General features: G+C 44.5%; 1 protein-coding gene across 6 annotated transcripts in view; it reads left to right on the top strand.

Moving 5' to 3' along the window:
* The window catches only part of LOC132540379 (uncharacterized), a 92,171-nt gene extending 86,176 nt beyond the window's left edge, over positions 1–5,995 (top strand). For 2 of the 6 annotated variants that reach the window (XR_009551561.1, XR_009551560.1), the window contains 3 exons: positions 142–275; positions 2,702–2,845; positions 5,472–5,995. Coding sequence is in view for 4 of the 6 variants with exons in the window: in XM_060197610.1 (XP_060053593.1) it covers positions 2,702–2,845; positions 5,472–5,823 (496 nt within the window). In the remaining 2 variants the exon portion in view is untranslated. The remainder of the gene's footprint in view (positions 1–141; positions 276–2,701; positions 2,846–5,471) is intronic. The other 4 variants (XM_060197610.1, XM_060197609.1, XM_060197612.1 and 1 more) reach the window with 2 other exon arrangements.
* Positions 5,996–13,345: the final 7,350 nt, after the last annotated feature.

Below are 13,345 nucleotides of genomic sequence, written 5' to 3'. Positions count from 1 at the left end.
GCTAATATAAATAGCAACATGGGAGGGGTGCATATATCTCTTCCAATTCATGTTTTTGTTTCTTCAGGTAAACACAATCGAGCGCTTTAAGTATACAAATCCTTGAACACTTAATACCTAGCAATCTGCATACCCCTGCAGGTGATTCCAGTGCAACCTACAACCCAAGAAGCTCTAGCGGAAGTCATCAAGTGGAACTGATTTATTTATTTCCCAGCTTCCCTTTTGACAACAGGAAGCCATGTGACCATGTCTGGCCAATGATAGCAACAGAGGTCTGGAGACAGAGGGATTCTGGGAAGATTGTACTGTGTAAAGACAAGGAACTTCCCCACTAGCAGTGCAGAACCATAGCTACCATGGAGGGGAAGGACAGGACGGGAAAGCTTGAAGCCAACAGACCCTAGGAAAGCCCAAGAACATTGCAGAGGTGTTACCCAGAGGCAGCAGGGTCTGACTCCAGATAAGCCCATGCTATGTGAGCATTGCTACTTACAGCTGAACACCAGAGCATACAAAATCACTCTCTCCTACTGCTTTTTTGTTTGGAGAAAACGCCAGATGGAATCCAGTGCTTGAAGCTAATCATTCTAAATGTAAGGGAAAATCTCCTTCTAATGTGGTCTTCTAATATACTGCAGAGTAGATCCCAAACCTAACTACATACAGTCACCCAAGGGAGTTCATTTAAAAGGATTCTTGGGCCTCCTCCAAGATATGCTGGTGTAGACTTACCCAGATTTGGACTGGAGACTCGGTAATTTAGCAAAGTCATGATTATGTACTTACTGCTGGCTGAGATGGGACCAAATCCACAAACAGCCCTGGGTGTAAAATGTGAGGACAGGCCCATTCTCAGGGTTATACAAGGGAAGGGTCCTATGTCCCCTCATCCTTCTTCCCTATTAGTGTTCCTTTAAATTGTGGCCCAGACATCCTTTTACCTCACCCTCAACTCTCAGTCTTTCTCTAACGTTCTCCTGACATTAGAACACTTCTTTTTTGTTTATCTTAATAATTTAGTTTAACTTTTATTATCTTTATTTATTGGATGGAAACAGACATAAACTGAGAGGGTAGGGGGAGAGAGGGAGAAAGACACCTGAAACACTGCTTCACCACTCAAAAAGCTTTCCCCTTGCAGGTGGGAACCAGGGACCCAGGTCCTTGCATATTGTAGCATGAGCACTCAACCAGGTGCACCACCACCCACCCCCAATAATTTAGTTTAAAAAGAGAGAGAACTAGATCATCACTTTGGCACATTCAGGGATCAGTCAGTAAATTCAGAGTTCTAGCCACAAGGGGACTTGCTGTGCACATGTCCCCTCAGGTTAGTGCCAGTTCCCACGAGAGTTGGGACATTCTCGGAGTGCTTGTTCCACCATGTTGTCCCCTCAGGCTAGTGCCAGTTCCCGCGAGAGTTAATATGATATTCTCGAAGTGCCCTTCCCAACCAATCCTGTCCCGGATCATCACTCCTGGTTTTTGCCCTATAAAGCCCTTCTTCTTCTGCCCCTCTCTCTCTTGCCTGCTTTTTACTTGGGTGATTAGATGCAGGGAAGGTTGCTGCACGAGGTGGCCATTTTGGCTAGCTCCACGTGGCCCGAACCACTGCGCTCTCACCCAACTCTGAGGTGCCCGAGTGAATAAAGAATTGTGTTCCCTCTCCGCTCCGGATCTCCTCTCTCTCTCCTCCGCGTTGCAGCACGACAGGAACTTCTTTTCTTAGTGTGGCACTGATCAAGCTAACTCACTTAAGGCAGTTTTAATAGGTGGTGCCTGTTCTTTTAGAGAAAATCCTAACAAAATCCTAATCAAACAATTCTTCATCTACACTAGCCAGCCAAATTAACCACATTTATTTTTTCCCTGGGGTGGGTCCAGCATCAAAATGACATCACTCCATAAATGAGGCAGTTGAATTTCAACTAGAGTAGGCAATCTCAGTGTTAAATGATACCGGTTTCCTTCTGAGTCACAGAAGTACAGCCTAGACCATCCTGGTTCCTGTGTAGCATGAGACCAGGAATGTGGTCCTGTGACAGAAGACTGTGATTAGGGAAGTAGGTAAGTGTCAGGTGGCAGCAGAAACAAGGGCTGAGGTCCTCAGGTACCTGCTGAGTGTTGACTCCTGGGATTTAAAGTGGAAACACATAGTTGTTTATAAAAATGTGTTGAGTGTGGCTATTCCTATTCCCCCAAAACATTTTAGGAAAAGTATAAACCATGTTCTCCCAGAAATAGACGTGTGGGTAACTCAACCCAAAGCTGTGGTTCCTGTGCTCAGCCTGTGTTGGCTGGTGCATCAGCAGAATGAGTGGTGAAGCATGTCAGAGGGATGGCGTTCTGGAGCCTGCCTAGAATGCCCAGATGAGGACGAATGAGGAGGTAGCTGTGCCAGCCAGGCTGACTATGGGGAATTGGCACATGGCTTTCAGTTGACAAGTGCCAAAGACCAGAGCAAAAGCTGACACAAACATGTTTCACCATTCTGGTTTATGATCTTGATAGGAACAACTCCAACTAAGTGAGCTATCAAGAGGCATTCTTATTACAGCCTTCATCTTGCAGCAGAAGAAGCATCAGGGCATCTCTCATTTTAGTGTGGCTGGATTTATTGGGCCTTGATCAGGCAAATGTTAAACAAGGAGTTATTATTAGACCTGATGCCCACCCTTTCCTGCTTGCTGTGTGTTAGGTCCACCAGCAGATTCCTCTCAGCCTGTGATGTATCCCACTCTATAGACACAGGGCTGTCCTGTGTCTTACTGCAGAAGACTTGTCCTTCTTGGAAACTGGGACATAAGCACTGCTCTCTAACTCCCTCACCATCGTTATATAGGTAAGAATGGGGTTGGGGTGGGGATGTGGGTAGCAAGTGGAGAATGGCTTAAATCAACAGCTAAATGTGTCAGAGTCCGGAGGGCAACCAAGATGTGTTGGCTCACAGCGATGATTGAAAAGCACATCAGGTGACAGTGTGCTTCCCAGGGGTGGGGGAATCCCACTGGCCTGACGCGCAAAATCCGATTCACAGCGCAGAAGTCAAGTCTTTTCCGTGCTAGATCCTGAAATATGAATAGAAAGGAAGGATGTAATACCTGGGGGTTGCCTTTAAAATTATCTATGTGTCAGGCGGTAGCGCAGCGGGTTAAGTGCACATGGCACAAAGCACAAGGACCAGCCTCAGGATCCCAGTTCGAGCCCCCGGCTCCCCATCTGCAGGGGAGTCGCTTCACAAGCGGTGAAGCAGGTCTGCAGGTGTCTATCTTTCTCTCCCCCTCTCTGTCTTCCCCTGCTCTCTCCATTCCTCTCTGTCCTATCCAACAACAACGACATCAATAGCAACAACAATAACTACAATAATAAAACAACAAGGGCAACAAAAGGAAATAAATAAATAAATAAATATTTTCAAAAAACTTAGTAGGTAGAAGACCTACTCATGCTTTGCATGAGTGAGGTTCCAAATTCAATTACGTGCGCGCGCACACACACACACACACACACACACAACACATTGGACTGAGCCACGGGATTGGTCTGTCTGTCTCTTGTACAAATAATTAAATAAATATTTTTAAAATATTTAAACATTGACAAAGAATAAGGGAAAATAATTAAAAGGGGCCGCTGAGAGCAAATGTGGCAAACTCAAGATCACTGGTGAATTTGGATGATGTTGGAAGGATAGGGATTTACTATCCTATCTTTTCCAATTTCATACAGTTGAACATTTTCATAAATAAGAATCAGTCTGTGGTCAGTAAGATAGCTCACCTGAATAGTGTGCCTGCTGTACCATGTTCATGACTCAGGTTTGAGCCTGGCCTCCACTGCACTGGGAGAAATGTTAGTGTTGTAACTTGCCTTCTCTCCTCCTGTTTCTATCTCTGTCTTTCTATTTGAAAAAGCTTGCCCAGAGCTGTGATATTCCTAGCACCACATAGGGAAAAGAATTTTTTAATTAAGTTTTTATTTATTTATTTTCCTTTTTGTTGCCCTTGTTTAACATTGTTGTGGTTATTAATGTCGTTGTTGTTGGATAGGACAGAGAGAAATGGAGAGAGGAAGGGAAGACAGAGAGGAGGAGAGAAAGACACCTGCAGACCTGCTTCACCGCTTGTGAAGCGACTCCCCTGCAGGTGGGGAGCCCGGGGCTCGAACTGGGGTCCTTACGCAGGTCCTGGCGATTTGCGTCACGTGCGCTTAACCTGCTGCGCCACCGCCTGACTCCCAATAAAATTTTTTTTTAAAAAAAGGGATTCGGGCGGTAGTGCAGTGGGTTAAGTGCAGGTGGCGCGAAGCGCAAGGACCAGCAGAAGGATCCCAGTTTGAGCCCCCGGCTCCCCACCTGTAGAGGAGTCGCTTCACAGGCGGCAGTGAAGCAGGTCTGCAGGTGTCTATCTTTCTCTCCCCCCTCTGTCTTCCCCTCCTTTCTGAATTTCTCTCTGTCCTATCCGATAATGACGACATAAATAATAACAACAATAATAACTATAACAATAAAACAACAAAGGCAACAAAAGGGAATGAATAAATAAATAAATATTTTTTTAATTATATAAAATAAAATTTTTTAAAAAGCTCTGAGGAGTCAGGAAGGTAATAGAAGTGACAATGTGACTCCCGGGTAACACAGGGAATGACAGAAGACATGGTGGCAAACTAGAAGTCACTGGTTCTATTTCTACAAGAATGATGGTTGTTATGAAGAGATCTGGGTCTAGGACTGCCAAACATTATGATTATTCAACAGATGCTAGTAATCTGTATTCTTAGGCAAATTTTTCTGAGTTTTTGAAAATTCCCTAAAACAAACTGAAATATATATCTCAATATGTAATGAGGTGCAAATCAATTTGTTCTGTGCACTGAGTCCAGCCTCAGAGACTACAACTTTGGGATCTGTTCTCTGAATGAACAGTGCATTCACTGTTTGCCCAACCCTCATTTCTCACCCCTCCTGTCCAACTTGGCGTGGCTTCCCTGTGGTTCAGGTGAAAATACTGACTTTCCAGAGGCTTCTCTGGGCACTCTGACCCTGTGTAGTCTTTTATCTCTGTGCTCATGCCCGTGGCTGCCAGCCAGCACAGGGTGTGAAGTGACCTCAGTCTGTGTGAAAGGAGCTAGGTCACACTGCTCTCCACTAACCAGTTAGGTAACATTAGCAGGTCATGGCATCTTGGAACATCGCTGTTTTCATCTGTAAATTGGGAGCCAATAATGCCTACCCTGCCTTTCTTTCTCTGGGGTAGATCTCAGATAAAGCAACACAATGTTCCACAAATTGTGAAATAAACACCTAGATTCCTTGAAATTCATCAACTTCAGGCGTGTCCTTTTGTCTAGTATGCATACTTTCATCAGACCTGTGTTCTTCTGGATGACAGTCCCATGCCTTCCCTTCTTGCTTTAAATCTCCAAATCCAGGTGTGCTGATAGCTTTGTTTCTTTTTTCCCCTCAGAAAATGGAAGCAACCAGAGAGGACTTCTACAAGGTCCTGCCGCACTCTCCCACGCATCAACGTGCATATACAAACTATCTCCTTGTTTATTGCTATGGAGGAAGCTGGCAAAGACAACCCTCCAGGTATGCACGGGATCCTTTCTTTCCTTTTATGTTGGCCAAGGAATGAACTCAGAACCTCATATTCATGCATGATAACACCGCTGAGTAGCCTCCCTGGTTCAACTTTTTCATTCTTCATTTCCTTGAAGGGGCAGGGGGAGCAGGGTGGAGTGCAGATAGAGAAGGCAAACATCATAGCACCACTCCATCGTTCATGGAGATTCCCCTTATGTTGTGACAGAACTTGAACCCAGGGCCACCTGCATAAAAGGCATACCTCTACCAGGTGTGCTATCTCTTAGTCCCATCCTCAGCCCCACTGGCTCTTTCTTGAAATGTCAGCACGTCTCAAGTCTCAATCCTTCTTTCTGCTTGCATTAACTCTTGGCAATGTTATCTCATAATCTGATTCTTTAAAACAAACAACAACAAAAAACATAACTTTACTCCAGCATATGGAACACTAAGGATCAAATATATTGTCGCTAAAGCCCATTCTCCACTGAGTAGCCAACTGTGATATAAAGTGTAAAGTAGGAGGTGGGGAGATAGCTCCACTTTTGAGCACAGGACTTGCATGCCCGAGGCCCCTAGGTTCTTTTCTCTATCTCCAATAAAACTAAATACATAAATCTTTTAACAACTTCTCTGAGGTCATTAAACCATCAATGAATATTGAAATCTGAATCTTAAAACACAGATAATGGAATGACATGTCAGAGCATTGTCAGTTTGCTGCTTGCTCCTCTGTTCTAAACAAAGCCAAAGTCACTGTGATGGCCTACAGCGGCTTTCTCACTTTGCTGACACCTGGTGACCTCTTTGACCTCATTTCCCACACACACTCCCTCATTTATCCAGCTCCCATCATTCTGCGTGTTTATTGTTTCTGCTCACCTCTAGTATGCTCATGCCTCAGGGGCCAGAATGTTTTTCCCCCAGTTATCCACAAGGCTTACAGTAACCTCGATCATTTATGGTCCTGTCTTAAACTGGACCTGATTCTCAGTGAGGCTTTCAGGGGCTCCATTAAAATAGAAACTTCCCTTTACCCCTCATGCTCCCTCTCCCTCTCCCTCTCCCAGTCCCCCCCCCCTTTCTATCATTACATGGTATCAAATCCATTCCAGCTATCAACAGATAACGGGCTATATTTAATTAGTTTGGTTTTGTGTATTTCCCCCCACGAGAATATTAGCTCCATATAATCAGGGATTTTTTTTTTATTTTACTGATCTGTAACATCTGGATAACATTTGGATATATATTAGTCACTCAAATATTGTTTGAGACACAAAAATGCATTTGATGATTGACCTCATCATCTCTGTGTACTTTTTGGTGTATTTCACTCAGGTTTTATTAACTTTCTGTGAGGCTGCTCAGATACCTTTTATTAAAATCTAAGATCCTGACAGGTAAAATTTTGTCTTGTCTACTTTTGCTCCATAATTAAAATAATACCTCCTGTCAAACACAGTAAGTTCTTTTAAAGTTGGAAACTGTACAGAATTTCATTCTTCTCCAGCTGTTTGAAAGGTCCAGAGACATTCTCTGTACTTAGGCTGGGTCACCCCACACAGTCAACGCTGGGAGGCCTGGTTCTAAGGCTGACTCTGGTCTCCTCCTCCAAGAGTACTATTAAAGGCTGTTTTCCCCGTGGTTGGATAGGGGCAGAACCCTTCCTGAAAACACAGGTGCAGTTAGAGACAACGCGGCCACAGAGAATTGTGGAGATGCAGGCCTTTTAATCTCTACTCTTGTAAATATAACTGACATGTTCAAAATGTTCTTGTTTGTCAGTTTATAGTGGCCTAGTGAAAAATCACAAAACTGAACTTCCTAGATGCTTTCTTTGACTACCACAATGAACACCAAAGGCCTCTCAAAGGATCCTCTGCATTGCTGACTAGTGAAGAGCTTCCTGTTGCTTGACCTGTGGACAGTGAATGTCTTTCTGCAGCCTTTGAGAGCATAGGAGTGGGGAGGGGAGAACAGGGAGGTCTCCACTGCTATCAGGAATTCTGATCATTACTAACCAGTGATGTCTTTGTGATATATCAATATGCCCTGCCTTCTGTGTTGCAATTTTTCTTGATTTAATTTATCTGTTTGGTTGTCCATCTCTTGTTGTCTTTATAGCAACTCTCCTCTGTACCCACTTTTTTTCTGGGGCTTGGTGTACCATCTTGTACTTGGCAGGTGCTATCTGTGACAACATGAGAGAACATCAGGTGACACTGCAGTTAGAGTCACTGTGGAGGACTTGGAGTTTCAGTCAGGGTGCTCTGCCTGGGGAGGCTAGCTCCTTCCCCTGCAAACTGCCTCAGGCTAACCCACTTGATTTTGCTGAGCATAACTCCCCTCCTGCCTCCAAATGCAGAGGTGCTCTGAGCTCTCTGACAGAGTGAGGGTCTGTGACCAGGTGAGTGAAAAAAATAAAATGAAATAAAATACCAAAGTAAGCATTTAGAAACATTTGTTTTATTAAACAATTAACTTGACATTACCCTCAAGCCAAGCCTATAACTGTCTTTTTAGTATTCTACAAAAGTAAATGGTCTGCAATGAACTGGGGAAAAAAAGTTGCCTTTATTGGGAAGATTAATGGTTTACAGTCAACAGTAAAATACAGTAATTTGTACAGGTGTACCCTTTCTCAGTTTTCCACATAACAATCTACCCCTTCACCCTCTTTCTGGCTCTGCCAACATGTTTCTGGACCTGAACCATCCTCCCCACCCCCAGAGTCTTTTACTTTGGTGCAACATACCAAATCCAGTCCAAGTTCTGCTTAGTGTTTTCCCACTGCTCTTTTTTCTCAACTTCTGCCTATGAGTGACATCATCCTATATTCTTCCTTCTCTTTCTGGCTGATCTCACTTAACATTATTCCTTCAAGCTCCATCCAAGATGAGGTGAAGGGGAGTCAGGCAGTAGCGCACGTGGCGCGAAGCACAAGGACTAGCATAAGGATCTCGGTTCGAGCCCCCAGCTCCCCATCTGCAGGGGAGTCACTTCACAGGCGGTGAAGCAGGTCTGTAGGTGTCTATCTTTCTCTACCCTTCTCTGTCTGCCCTCCTCTCTCCATTTCTCTCTGTCCTAACAATGACAACATCAATAACAACAATAATAATAACTACAACAATAAAACAAAAGGGAATAAATAAATATTTTAAAAAGATGAGGTGAAGAAGGTGAAGTCACCAGTTTTAATAGCTGAATAGTATTCTATCATGTATATATACCATAATTTACTCAACCACTCATCTGTTGGTCACCTGTGCTGCTTCTAGATTTTGGCTATTAGAAATTGTGGTGCTCAAATTTGTAAGAGCCAAAATCTGGAAGCAACCCAGGTGTCCAACAACAGATGAGTGGCTGAGCAAGTTGTGGTATATATACACAATGGAATACTACTCAGCTGTAAAAAATGGTGACTTCACCGTTTTCAGCCAATCTTGGATGGACCTTGAAAAATTCATGTTAAGTGAAATAAGTCAGAAACAGAAGGATGAATATGGGATGATCTCACTCTCAGGCAGAAGATGAAAAACAAGATCAGAAAAGAAAACACAAGTCGAACCTGAAATGGAATTGGCATATTGCACCCAAGTAAAAGACTCTGGGGTGGGTGGGTGGGGAGAATACAGGTCCATGAAGGATGATAAATGACATAGTGGGTGTTGTATTGTTAAATGGGAAACTGGGGAATGTTATGCATGTACAAACTATTGTATTTACTGTTGAATGTAAAACATTAATTCCCCAATAAAGAAAAAAAAAGAATTTGGGAAAAAAAAAAAAAAGAAATTGTGGTGCTATGAACGTGGGTATACATAGATATGTTTGGATGATTGTGTTTGGTTCCTTGGGATATATCCTCAGGAGAAAAAATAATATTAATTTTATTTAGAGGGATTTTCACATGAAACATAGCCAGAGAAAGAGAAGTAGTCTGGGAGATGGCGCAGTGGATAAAGCTTTGGACTCTCAAGCATGAGGTCCTGAGTTTGATCCCTGACAGCACATATACCAGAGTGATGTCTAGTTCTTTATCTCTCTTGCTATCCCTCTCATTAATAAATAAATAAAATATTTTTAAAAGAGAGAGGAAGAGAAGCCAAAACACCAGTCTAAGTGAAGGAGGGGACAGGGATTGAATGGGAACCTTGGACATGCAAATCTAATGCTGTACTAGTTAAACTATTTCTCCAGCTCCTGGAAAAAGTTAATTAAACATTTTAAAAAAAAGAAAAGAAAGAAAAACATATTGGGTTGTTCTCCACAGATCGAGGCAGTACATAAACTAGCTGAATGCTTTTGAGTACTTTGCTTAACCAACGTCTTCCCTCTATGACCTGGCTCCACACCTTTTTGTTTTGCCATGTTTGTACAATACTATTACTTTTTTAAATAGTCTCTAAATTTCTGACTTCATATTCTTTTTGTTGTTGTTGTTATATACATGACCACAACAGAAAGGGAAAACCAAGGGGGCTGGGCGGTAGCACAGCGGACTAAGTGCACACGCAAAGCGTAAGGACCTGCTTAAGGATCCTGGTTCCAGTCCCTGGCTCCCCAACTGTGGGGGTCTCTTCAAAAGTGGTGAAGCAGGTCTATCTTTCTCTCCCCCTCTCTGTCTTCCCCTCCTCTCTTGATTTCTGTCTGTCCTACCCAACAACAACAGCAACAACAATAATAACAACAAAAAGGGCAGCAAAAATGGGAAAAATGGCCTCCAGGAGCAGTGGATTTGTACTGCAGGCACAAATCCTAGTGATAACCCTGGAGGCAAAAAAGGAAGAATGAAAGAAAGGGAAAACCCATATCACTGGCCCGGAATACAAGTTAATTGTAGAAATTGATGCAATGAAGAAGAAGAAGGAGAAGGAGAAGGAGAAGGAGAAGAAGGAGAAGAAGAAGAAGAGGAGAAAGAAAAAAAACAAAAAACCTCAGTTCTAGCCAGAAACCTGCCTAGAGCTCTCAGCCTATAGAATGTTAAGTCACAAAGTAAAGTCACAGTAATAAGCAAGAGTTAGAACAGAGTGCCACATCTACTAGCTGCAGCCTGAGACCCTTGGTGTTATAGACTTCTCTCTGAGCCAGTGGCAGTTGTCACCATACAACCTGAAGCCAACCCTTGCACCAGAAGCCATGTCCCTGTGCAAAGGCTCACAAAAGTCAGCGTTTCTCAACCCAGCATGATGTGCACCGGAAATGCTTGTTGGGCCAACTAGGGGCCTTTTCAGGACCATGAAGACAGTACTCTCTGAAGAATTAGCATCTCAAATGTTTGCTTAGCAAGATTTTTGCTTGTCCAGTGTAGAGTTCACTCTCCTTAGAAACAATATCTGTAGCCAGGTGTTGGCACATCCAATTGAGTGCACGTGTTATAGTGCACAAGGACCCGGGTTCAAGCCCCTGGTCCCCGCCTGCAGGGGGGAAAGCTTCACAAGTGGTGAAACAGGGCTGCAGGTGTCTCTCTGTCTCTCTCCCTCTGTATCACACCCTCCCCTCTAAATTTCTGGCTCTATCTAATAAATAAATAAAGGTAATAATGAAAAAGGAGACAATACCTGTACAAATAGGAACAAAGGCAACACTGCAGATAGATTACTTGACATTTACATTGAAAAGAAGGCTATTACAAATGTACCCTGTGGCCTTTTACTTTTAACCCCAGAGCATCCTCTGCCCAGTAACTCCCATGTAGCAGCCCCCCACCCGCCCCTACCCTCACCTCCCCAGGCAGGCCTTTGGAAAGAACTTGGACTGAAGGGAGGAAGGGAGTCTCAGGGGTGTCTTATGGAGTCCCAGAGGGAAAACATTGATCCTCTGGCCACAGGGCTTGAGTACAGTCCCAGGAACACTTTAAGGGAATGAAACCAGTAGAAAACAGGATTGCTGTGGGACTGTGACCACAGGACAGTACCACACCTTTTCACAGAAGGATGATGGGGCAGTGAGGTTGAAATGGTGGAAAGCAGCCTTTCAGGAATCTTGCCCAACTGGCTGGGGCCAGGCATCCCCTCAACTCTCGCCCCTTCTTACCCAGTTCTGCCACCATCCACCTCCCCCAAGCTGGAGGCCTTTCCATAACCCAGTATTTCACTATCTCTCAACAAATTCACAAGTGCAGCTGACAGCACCCCCAGGGGACTCCTACTTTCTCCCTGTCTCCAGGGAGATGTCTCCTGAATGAAAGAATCTAAAAAGGGAAGCATAGTCATGGGTACATACGCCTTCCTGTTCTCTCAAACAGCAGAGAATTTCTGCTCTGGGCTCCACACTCCTGGCCTCATTATCTTCTCAGATTTTCCTCAACTTTTACCACCTCTGCTGCCCACACTCTCTCTCACACACACCCCTTCACTACGCACATCCTCTCACACTCACCATGGTTACCTGAGGACTAGGAGAGTTATGCAATCTCAATGCAAGAATACTAACAAAAGTTGTTCCCACAAGTACTGGAGGGCACACTGACATGTTCCCTCCCCTGAGTGGGCCCCACCCCTGTTTCATTCCCACAAATTGGGGAGCCCCTAACTCATTTCAAGGCTCCTGGTCAAGCCAAATTTTTTTCCTTAGTCTCAGTGACAGTCACAAAAACTACCAGCTCCTCTCCCAACTCCTTTTCACTCTCTGCTTCTTCCTCCTTCTCTGTTGCTCCCTTCTCCCCCTAGTTTGGGGACTTTCTTGTCTGACTTTGCTGTCTTTGCAGTGGTGTACATACAATAGATACAATGTAAGACGCCACAGAATACTCAGAAAAGTCAGGATACATAGCATGGAACTGTTTATAAGCAGCACTTGAGTGTCATTTCCAAACAGTTTGCTGTTTTCCTTCAACCCTTCTTCTTCTAGCGTTTGCCTTCCTTCCGTAGCCAGTCAACAGCGTCAGGTTGAGCCTGATGTAAAGTTTCGAGACCTCCTTTGAATCTGGAGAGGTGACAGTCGTTGACTATGTGGGTCATAGTCTGTCTGTAGCCGCAAGGGCAGTTCGGGTCGTCTCTGGCTCCCCAGCGATGGAACATAGCGGCGCACCGGCCATGGCCTGTTCGATAGCGATTGAGGAGGGCCCAATCATAACGTGCTAGGTCAAAGCCGGGTTGACGCTTGCAGGGGTCTGTGATGAGGTGTTTGTTCTTTACCTCAGCTGACTGCCAACTCTGTTTCCAAGAGTCTGGAACAGAGAAGTTCAGTGTAGGCGTAGGAGACCAGATTGGATGACGAGACGTCAAGCGTTGGGCAGGGTGGGCGAAGATATCTGCGTATATTGGCAGGTCGAATCGAGCGTAGATGTGGGAAATGAACTTAGATGATGCTGCATCCCGACAAATATCTGGCGGGGCGATGTTGCTAAGAACTGGCAGCCATGGAACCGGGGTGGAACGGATGGTTCCAGAAATTATCCTCATGGAGGAATATAATTTGGAATCGACCAAGTGGACATGGGGGCTACGGAACCATACTGGGGCACAGTATTCTGCAGTGGAATAGCATAATGCCAGAGATGATGAGCATAGTGTGGAAGCGCTCGCACCCCATGAGGAGCTGGCCAGTCTTGCAATGATGTGATTCCTCGTGCCCACCTTTGCTGCAGTTTTTATGAGATGTTCGTGAAATGACAGGTGCGATCGAGAGTAACGCCAAGATAGACTGGCTGGGCTTCATGCCGGATTCTCGTATCGTCAAGCTGCACATTAAGCTCACGCGAGGCCAAGGCATGGTGTAGATGGAAGACAGATGATACCATTTTTGCAG

The sequence above is a fragment of the Erinaceus europaeus genome, chromosome 9 (genome assembly GCF_950295315.1).
Source record: "Erinaceus europaeus chromosome 9, mEriEur2.1, whole genome shotgun sequence".
In the NCBI taxonomy this organism is placed as follows: domain Eukaryota; kingdom Metazoa; phylum Chordata; class Mammalia; order Eulipotyphla; family Erinaceidae; genus Erinaceus; species Erinaceus europaeus.
The sequence above is the reverse complement of the archived record's forward strand: the minus strand, read 5'-3'. Positions and strand labels throughout refer to the sequence as shown.